The following is a 10,672-nucleotide window of genomic DNA, read 5'->3' on the forward strand; positions in this document are numbered from 1 at the left end:
TAAATCAGTAGACTTGAAATAAGCAGATGGTGCTCTTTTGTGTAAATTGGCCACAGCCAATCAGTTGAAGGTCTTAATGAATAAAACAATGAGAACTTCTGAGCAAAAGATAAGTCTGCTTGTGGGTGCCAGGAACCGAACTCTTATACTTACGGTTGTGAGCCTAGCCTTTAACGGCTGAGCCGTCTCTCCAGCCCTCTTATTCTTTTAAACTGTACATTGTTCATATTTTATAGTTAAAAAAAAATAGTACATTAGGAACTTTTTTATCCCCAGAGTTTAATTTTTTTGAGCAAGGACCTCTATTTGTAGCCCAGGCTAGCCTGAAACCTACAGCTCTCCTAATGATTGTTACAGGATTCCTTTTATTACATTATCTAATAAGATAGGAAACTAATAACAAAGAAATTGGTTATTTGAAAATGACTTCTGTCAGTATTTCTTATTTTGAGATCTTTGTCTTCTAAGGAAAGACATAAAACTACTCCGATAATCTCCTCTCTGCCCACTATATCCAGGTCGTCAGCGTTCTGTATTGCCGTATTCTATGACGGGGAAAAAAATCCAACAACAAACCATACATCTCTGTAATGAGAGTGCACCCAGCCGCAGAAGAACAAGCCAAGCCTGGTATATGTTTAAGAGTGACAGATGATTGAATCCCCTCTATATTCAACAAAAAGAGAAAAACAAAAGCCAATAAGCCCTGAGCGGAGTGTGCCAGACAGAGGCAGCATAGCCTCACAGCTCACTTAAGGGAGTGTGTGCAAACCTGAGGAGTGCCTGTAGGATTTTGCTCAACATCTCCGCATGGCAGCCACACACAATAGTCTCCTCTTGTCATCAGAAGCCAAATTATCTTGAAAACAGACACCAAAACCACACAGTTTAGGGGTGGAGGGATCTCTCTGTGATTAAAAGCACCTTTTCACCTGCAGAAGTGTGGAGGAATGCTTTTTGTATGTGGAGTTGAGGTGTCACTGCTCTGGCAGCTGGCTTATCCCTCTAACATGAGCTGCTTTCCTGGGGGAACAGTTGGCGGTCACACCAGATGCAAAAAGACACCGAGGACTTACAGGTGACAAAATACTCCTCAGCCTAGTAAATCCTAAAAACTCAAAGGCTAAATTTCACATACTTAAAAGGGTAACCTTAATGCCCTCTCTTCTTTTGCTCAAGCAACCACTTGTCTCTAAAATGGGGTGCATCTCCTTGGGAGACAGGTAGTGGCTTAACCTATCCATCAGGTGCCATAGAGCCTAGAGAATGACATTTAGTTTAATAGGTGGAAGTGACCACTCCCCATGGACAGAAGGGGTGAGACAAAGGCACCTGCAACAAGTGTGAAAACCCAGGTACAAGATGCCTAGGGTATGCATAAACTCCTCAAAAATGGGAGTTTATATAAGTGTGTAAACCCAGATACAAGGTGCCTAGGATATGCATAAACTCCTCAAAAATGGGAGTTTATGTAAGTGTGTAAACCCAGATACTAATGCCTAGTGTATACATAAGTTTATTTAAGGCTTAATGCCATTTCTTTTGCCCAGAGCAACTGGCTTGTCTCTAAAACAGGGTGCATTTCCTTGGGAGACAGGTAGCAGCTTAACTTATCCAGCAGGTGCCACAAAGCCTAGGGAAGGACATTAAAAACTATACAATCTTGTTTTGATTTCAGTTAAATAATGATTGTATGGTCTTTGGTAATGGCATTATTATACTTCCTTTTTGAAAGAGGTCAAAATAAAACAGACTTGGATGAAAAGGAGACTGCTGACTTAAGTCAGTCTAACATACATGAATTCAAACTACAGTGCTAGCCTTGATTGTGTAATGCTTGTGCATCCTGCACACCTCATGGATTTATAGTTTTGGAATTGTATAATGCTTGTGAGAAATTATATAATTTCAGAATTAAAGTACCAGACACTGATGCTGGATCAGGCCCGACAGGATGCATCCTCCAGCATGCTGATGTGCTGACATCCTGCATTCTTCATGTTCCATCCATAACTGCTTCGGTTGCTGTTGTCTTCAGAACAGAACATCTCCCAAGACAGCTTTGGGATTCCTGATTCCAACTGGTCCAGCATATCAGACTATCCCACACAGGACTTTTTTTGTTTTGTTTTGTTTTTGTTTTTGTTTTTGTTTTGTTTTTGTTTTTGTTTTTTTTTTTTTTGAACATTTGGTACTTCTTTATATTGGTGGTTTATACAGTTTCATCAAGGTCCAACATAAAAACTGACAACAAAATAGAATATATAATGCATTTGATCCAAGATAAAACTGGAAAAAAGAAGAAAACACTTTATTTCAGTAAATCAGTCCAGAATGTCTGAAAAGCACATCATCAGTTGGTTAGGGCAATAAGAGCCTCCGCCACATTGCCCGTGTGTTCCCTCAAGCTCCTCTCTGCAGCTGCTCTAGAGATCTCCATCTCTGTCATTATCAACTCCAGATCTTCCTTCTTGATGGTGACCTTCACCAGTTCCTTCTCCCGCTCCTGTTTGGCCTTTTGTTCCCTGGACCTTCTGTCTCCAATGACTGACATAGCCGTCTCCAGATTCAAACTCTGGATCTCCTTCTCCTCCGCATAGTCAGTGACCCGCTCCAAGTCAGCAGCACCACTGTCATGCTTCCGTGGCTTCTTGGGAGGCCGCTCCGGGCCGCTGGTCTCAGTCTCTAACTCCCACAGGACTTTTATTAAGCTTGAATTTTTCAACATTTAGAGACTAGACCACAAATGTTATCTCTAGCTTGTTTAACCATTTTCCTAGTTTTATTTGGGCCCCTGTATAGGTATTATTTGTCCCAATCAGCCTGAAGAAGCTTTAAAAAGAGAACACCGTCCCATTTCCCTTAAAGGGGAGTTGAGCAAAGTTTTGAGCTATGGAGGTTTATCTTCATTGAGAACTGATTGTGTTGTTACTGGCTTTGTTCAGAGAAAGAGCAAGGCTGAACTCAGGGATTTTTCTCCGAAAATATAAAAAAATATAGGAATGATAGGACAAAAGGTAGATTATTGAATTTACTCTTCAACTTAAGGCCTTAATTGTTACTCAAAAGGCTAGTTTTAATTCATTGGTATAAAATACTAGATATTGATGTAAAATAGGTTTATTTTTAATTCATTGTACTATTCAATTTTATCACAAGACTATACATCTTAGGTTTAATAGATAGATAAGGTAAAATATTTAGATTAAGTCTTCAAAAACCTCAGAGACCTACAGAACATGACATTTAAAGAATTTTTATTTGTTTTGAAGATTCTTTGAAAATGAGACAGGTTGACTCCTGTCAACACCCAGCTGCCTAAAGAAGGTAATGAGCATCAAGGAATCTACATATGGAGATGGCTTCAGCTATAGAAAACCTGTTCCTGGGCAAAAAAAAAAAAAAAAAAAAAAAAAAAAAAAAAATGTCCTTATTGTCTGCCACAGACAGAATTCTGCCTGAAATGGGCAAACTTGGATGCAGGTGGAGTTGACGGCCTAGCTCTGCCAAGATAGGGTAAGCAAGTCCTCAATAGTCCTAGAGGCCACTTGCTCAACCATGTTCAGTGCTTCTCTATTCATAATAGCCAGAAACTAGAAACAACCTAGATGTCCCTCAACAGAAGAATGAATAAAGAAAATATGATATATTCATCAAATGGACTATTACTTTGAGGTATCTCGAACCCAGAAAGAAAAGTATGGTATGTATTCACTTATAGGGGAATATTAATTGTTAAGTTAATCCATAGAACTACAGGGGTTTGGTATAGAGCAAGGGACTTTGGGAGGGGGACAGATCTTGCTAGGAAAGGGAAGTAGAATAGATAGTTATGGAAGAATGTGGGGGGCTGGACTAGGCGGATCAAGAGAGGAGGGGGAAAGGGTAGAGGATGATGAGGGAAAGAAATTGGGGAGAGGCAGCTAAAACTAGTGACCATTTGAGGGGAAGTATGTAAACCTAATACTGTAGAAGCTTCCTGAAATATATACATATATGAAAGGAGCCTAATTAAATAGCCAAGTAATGGGGGAGACAAAATCCTAACTGGCCATCTCTTGTTATCAAATGAAGCTTCCTGTTTTCAAATGGGTTACATCTAATTAACTTGTTGACTATAGGTTGATTTTTGTTGTTCTTGTTGTTTTGTTTTGTTTTGTTTTGTTTTTTTCCCACAAACTGACAGCAAGGCCCCATTGATAAGGACAAAGGTTCCACAACTCGTTGAACCTGAAGAAGTCGAACTGGTGACCACCTACCCCTACATGCTAGCCTCAGAGTACTCTGCACACCACCAAAGGAGAAATGTAAACACCAACTACCTACAAACCTTGGTGTCTACTATACTATCCTGCCTGCAAGATGCACTGAGGCATTGGTGGCTCAAAGCTTGTGTGAGTAACCAGTCAACATCTGATTTGACTTGAAACCAGTCTTCAAACTACAACCATACCCAACACTGCTTGAGTAACCGAGAGCCTGAGACTACATAGCCCAGTGTTAAGTCAAATATTTCTGTTTATACATATACACACACACACACAGCAATAAACCAATAATACTCGTAAATCAGCACCTTGCTCAACCATCATCAGATGATCAGATGAGAACAAATACAAAGGCCCATAGGCAGACATTATGTAGAGTGAGATATTACAGAACACTCAGCCCCAAATGGGATGTCTCCATCAAATCTCTCCCTTCAAGGCTCAGGAAATCCTACAGAAGAGGAGGTAGAAAGAGTGTAAGAGTCAGAAGGGATGGAGGATAATAAAAAAAAAAACAAAAAAACAAAAAAAAAAAACTAGGTCCTATAAATCAATCATCTGTGTATATATTATGGCTTTCCATTTAGTGTTTTTAATGGAATGTCTGAGTGTGTAAATGAGTGGGCCTCTGATTCTTGCGCCTTCTCTTGGACTCTTTTCCTTCTTTTTGTCTAGTCCAATTCTGGTGTGTTAATTTTATTTTATCATATTATATTATGTCATATTATTATCCCTTAGAAACCTGTTTTTTTTTTCAAATGAGAGACAAGAAGGGAGTGTTTTCTAAACTGTAATCAAGCAGTGACTTTTAGCCCACCATCTTACCTGAAAGTTGGTAAAATTCTTTGCTGATAATAAAGCATCAATCCAGTGTGACTAAGAAGACCAATATAATTTTTATATTCTAAATAGAAAGTTAATTTTTTTAATGCCTTTTAGCTGGAATCCTGATTGGGAAGATTAAAGATTCAAAAAATAGCATGTAGAAGCAGTCCCCTCTCCTTATAAAGGAAGAATTCAACAATTTGAGGAGTGTGCTGGGTTTAAAAGGTATTCAAATGCTTGCTCAGCCAAAGATGCTAAATATACTTTCGCTAGCCAAGCAAAATTAATTTTATGTTTTGGATATGTTGTTATGGAAAGTCCACCAGATATGACCACTCAGACACAGTTTATAGGCAACTGAAAGTCTTTATTTCAGCTGGCTGGGACTGCACTTGGGTACTTGGGGACTAAGTGTAGCCCTAAGCATTTAGAGCAAGGGGCTTTTAAAAGCAAAACAACATCCTTGTGTCTTGCTCTGCAGCTGCAGAAGGAAGAAGTATTGCACAAGCATGCTGTTTAACAGAAGCTTATATAAGCAGTTAGCTGAAGGAGGAGGTTTGCAGAAGCAGAGAGTTTACAGAAGCTGAGTTAGCTGGGGGCATTTTCCATGAGGATTCTCCATCAAAGAGATCAAATTCTAGTTAAACCTCAGCAAGAGAACAAGACAGAGGAACCTCTACAATATGAATTTATAAAAAAAAAAAGAAAAAAGAAAATTAGAAAAAAGATCAGCAGCTAATTAACCAAATGAATCAGTATAAGACCTTATAACCAACAAAAAAAAAAAAACAATTTTATTCAACTGAATATGGAATATTTTATCAACTAAAACCATATGCTGAAGTACAAGCTACACACCAAGCAACTACAATGTATTCTAACTCATTAAAATACAGAGCATATTCATAGGTAACCATGAAATATGATTAGAAATGGTGATAGCAAGATAAATAGAAAAACTCCAAATGTTTGACAGGCAATGTGCTTCTAAATAATCCATGAGTCAAAGAACAAATATGAAAGTTATTAATATCTTGAATTGAGATATCACGGATGCATAATATTATGAAATGTGTTGGCATAAAGTTTTAGTTAGTGAAAATGTAGACTTAAATTCATATTTGAAGGTAAAAAGTATGCAAAAAATTGATGGTTAAATTTTCTTCTTCATAAGCTAGGGAAAAAAAAAAACCATCAAGTTAGAGGTAAAGAATGTAGGGGGAAGTGATAAGCATAATGTGGCTACAAATGGAGAAAGTGAAGGTCAGGAGAGAAATTTAATAAAGCCCAGTGTTGATTCTTCAAAGTTATTTAGGAAGCTTTACAGAAAATAGCAATAACCAATATCAGAAATGAAAAAACACAGTACAGGAGGAATTTTACGGAAATGAAACAAATCTGATGACTTAGATAAAATGGAATATGCCTCAAAAATCACACAGAGGAAACCCAGAAATTAAAATATATTTTGTTAACGGAAATGTAATTTGTAGAATACAAGATCATTCATATTTAAAGAAATCAAAATTTTCCTCACAAACAAAACCTATGCCTAAAAAGGCAAAAAACACACACACACACACACACACACACACACACACACACACAAAAAAAACAAAAACAAAAAACAAAAAACAAAAAAAACATAAGATGGAACTCAAGTGAGGCAGACATTGGTTGGTTATTCCAACAAGCTTTGTGCAACCACTGCCCTGCTTCATTTTGTGGCAGGACAAATTGTCCATCAAAGGCCAAAAGAAGGCATTCGAGCCCCTGGGACTGGAGTTAGAGAAGGTTCTGAGCCTCCAAACCGGGTCCTCTAGAAGAGCAGCCAGTGCTCCTAACCATCTCTCCAGCCCATTATTATTAATCTTTTACAAACTCAGATCACAAATACACACACACACACATACACACACGTACTGTTTCACTTTCTGAGCCTCCAATGAACTTGTTAACAAAACTTGACAAGACATTGTACAAAAGGGAAATGACAGGGCAGCGTTTCTGTGAATGCAGAAGCCTTTTCTATGTCAGCACACCAAGTTCAACCTCATACACAAAATGTTAGCTTGCTACAACTAGGCTGATTTGTTTTACAGTTCAAAAGAAGGATGAAAAGCCTTTAAATCAATGGGGCACAGAAGAAATGGGTATTCCCCACCAGAATGACAGAAACGTGTTTGATAAAGCAGATGTGTCTTTAAAAAAAAATCTTTCAGAAAGATTGTAGGCTCAATTTTCTTAACCAATATGTTTTATTACAACTTATTAACCAAGCGTACATCACTTATAACCTGACTAACCAAAACAATAGGGAAAGAGGATTAAGGAACACAATAACAAAACCATAAGGATATCAGTTCCAAGAAGCAATTCTCCTGGCGTAATCAGCAGGTTTTCTTCTGCTGGAACATAGAGTAACCAGAACCCAGAAGCTCAGCATTAGGCGGAGCCCTGAAGCCTTCCCTTGAGCGGTTCTCTCTAGGAGCATCTGGAAGTAGAGTGATGAACAGCCAAAAGTATCTGAAGTCTCCAAAAAGCCCCACCTCCAGTTCTGGGCTCATTTATATATCTCCTCCCAGAGTCTGTTCATGGGATCTTTTCAGCTGGCAACAATCAAGCTCCCGCACGAGGTGGTTGGTCTTTGAGTGGATTAACCTCACCTGTTTTCTCACAAGGCCATTCTGATCCCACACTTGGGATTGTAATGAAAATGGGTTTATCTCTCCTTCAAGTGACACATCTTTCCTTTGGATCAGAGTTGCCCACTAGAATGCTTCATCAAGCATTTTACTGGGGTCCTCCCAAGTGCAGAAGGCAAATAAATGCATGTGGTCATGTGAGGTACACACATACACACACACACACACACACACACACACACAGAAACAAACTGCGATTAGATTGTAGATTTAGCAGAATTATGTTATGTGAACATACAAAAGGATATATTTAAATGATTAGAATTAAAGTGTAAATTTTATCAATATTTCTAGATAGAAAAGAAAAACGAATAAAAAAGGCACTGTGTTTCTAGTTTTCAGCTAGAAATGTAAAGTTAATAATAGTAATAATAATTTTTTTTTAAAAACCTTACAATTGTATAAGCCAGTCAGCATGGTCCGTCAGCATGGCACCTGCCTCAGGTAGTTTTTGCATTGTTGTAGCAAAGTAACCCAGCAAAAAGAATGAAAGGGAAGGGTCGCTGGGGTTCATGGTCTAAAGGTAAAGCCCGCCATGGAGGAAAGGTCCAGCAGCTATGTCCACAGTCAAGAAGCAGAGAGCTGAATGCTGAAGCTCAGTGCACTCTTCTTTCTATTCAGTATGCAACTCCCGCCCTATGGGATGAGCTGCTCACATTCAAATGTCCACATGGATCCCTCCTCTCTTAAACCCTCCTGGGAACAGACACAGAGACAGACAGACAGCCATGTAGAGATAGATAGATAGATAGATAGATAGATAGATAGATAGATAGATAGATAGATCTTTATATCGATATCTGTAGCTATCTATCTACATCTATCTATATCTCTCTATAGGTAAAAATAGATATAAACTATAAATAGATAGAGATAGACATAGATAAGATATAGATGATACAGATAGATATATAAACATAGATACAGATCATAAACAGACATAGATATATATGATTTAGATATAGGTGGTTATAGTTATAGAGATATATATAGATATGAATGCTGATGCTCAGCTCACTTTCTCCTTACTATTTAGTATGGAACTCCTACCCATGGGATGGCGCTATATAGCCGTAGATAGAAAGATATTATCTATCTATCTATTTATCCTCTATCATCTGTCATCTATTTATCTATATCTATTTACATCCGTCATCTAGATATCTCTGTAACTATCATCTCTCTGTCTGTCTGTCTGTCTGACTATCATCTATCTGTCTGTCTATCTCCTCTCACTCTCTCCAGATTATTACCTGTGCTGTCGTTTCTCATGCTCTTTTCTCTGCCTTCCATCTCCTTTCTTCTCCTTCGGTCTGATCACTCATCTTTTGGGTCCTGTTGCTTTCTCTAAGGAAGCTCTCCTGAGCTGAGCCCCAAGTCTGAGTTGCGCACTCCTGTCCACAAGCATAGGGCCCTCTGATCACTACGAAATACCAGTCAGCATGCAGTGCTGGTGGCTGCCTCTGTATGTGTCTCGTGTGCTGCATGCATCTTCCTAGCAGCGTGAGACAAAGATTACCCCAGTACCAAAAAAGCAAAAAACAAACAAAAAACCCTGAAGAAAATAAAGATATTTAAAGTGAGACAGGGAGGCACATACCTATAATCCCAGCACTGGCAGGTGAGAGAGGAAGGAAGGCCAGCAGCTCAAAGCCGGCGACAGAACAGTTTAGGGCCTGTCTGAGCTACAGCAAAGAAGAGTCTGGCGTTTCCATTTACTACCCTGGTTTTTAATAGAAATATACCTCCTTCTGAGCAAAGACAAACTCTAGTCCACTGCCTGGTTTTCTCAAAAGTGCTATCGCGCTCCCTCTCTAACTGGGTCATTTTGAGCGTCACATACATATGACATTGTGTCGCCTTAAGTTTAAAAAAGCATCGAAACAAAGAAAACAAAACCAGGAAGTACTTACAGCCTTCTGGCCACGCAGGCTGGACATACTAAAGGAACATGGTAGCAAGGAGGCCATTGGGACAAACAACCATCTCTCAGCTTTCCTGTCCCTTCTTCTGTGGCACTCCATGTAAAACATAAAAGTCTGCCCTGGCAGATGAAGTCAGCAATTACCCATCTGCAGGAACTATCCGAACCAGGGGTAGCTGGCAGATATTGGTAGGCAGAAATGAACGGCTAAGATAGATGTTGGTCTGGGTTCACTGAGCCAAGTTATTTTCCACCCCTCCAACATTGTATTTCCTGTTCCTGTACGTCATCGCAGGGACTTGCTCAATAACACTCAGAGAAAAGTAGCCAAGTGCATATCGAACCAACAAACTGATGGCCGAACGTCTCAGACATAATTGTTTTACTCTTCAGACACTGACTCAAAATCCTCAAAAGACAGTTGTGTTTGCCTTACACCGTTGCGTGATGTAAGTCATGGGTACGGTCTGATGATAACTCCTGAGCCATGAAGACCACGGAGGAAAAGAAAACGTCTAAGGTAATGTTTGTTTCCAGCTGAATTTTTCACATTTCGTTTCTATTCTGCAGGCCAGCCACTAGAGGTCGCCACGTGGCTCCATTAACACACACCCTTCCGTGAAGCTGGAGTTGGCTTCTAATTTCCATTCTGAGAAGCTACCAGGTTTTTGCGTTTCTTTAATCCAGGTAGGACGCATCAACAAGTCCCCCTGAAGGAACTCTCTATTAGTTCACGGTCAGTGTCAGGGCTGACTTCCACAGACCTTCAAAGCATCGCTTGCTCGCCTGTGTCCTGAGCCTGAGGTTTGTAAGTGCCAAGGCCCTGCTTGCTATAAAAGGTGATCTCCTTAGCACGGGCACACCTTCCTTCTAATTTGCCTTAATGTGGGGTTTGGGGCATGCCTGTGTTTGCTTTCTAGGGTTTACTTTTGTTATTTGGGGGACTGAGG

General features: G+C 39.4%; 1 protein-coding gene across 1 annotated transcript; it reads right to left on the reverse strand.

Annotated features, from left to right (window-relative positions):
* Positions 1-2,332: 2,332 nt before the first annotated feature.
* Positions 2,333-10,012, reverse strand: LOC127209635 (huntingtin-interacting protein K-like). Its single transcript, XM_051169319.1, has 2 exons — positions 10,008-10,012; positions 2,333-2,711 (listed from the first exon to the last, which is right to left on the reverse strand). The coding sequence occupies exons 1-2, from the start codon at positions 10,010-10,012 to the stop codon at positions 2,354-2,356; spliced, it is 363 nt and encodes a 120-aa protein (XP_051025276.1). The 3' UTR covers positions 2,333-2,353.
* Positions 10,013-10,672: the final 660 nt, after the last annotated feature.

This window comes from Acomys russatus, chromosome 26 (assembly GCF_903995435.1).
Source record: "Acomys russatus chromosome 26, mAcoRus1.1, whole genome shotgun sequence".
NCBI lineage: Eukaryota > Metazoa > Chordata > Mammalia > Rodentia > Muridae > Acomys > Acomys russatus.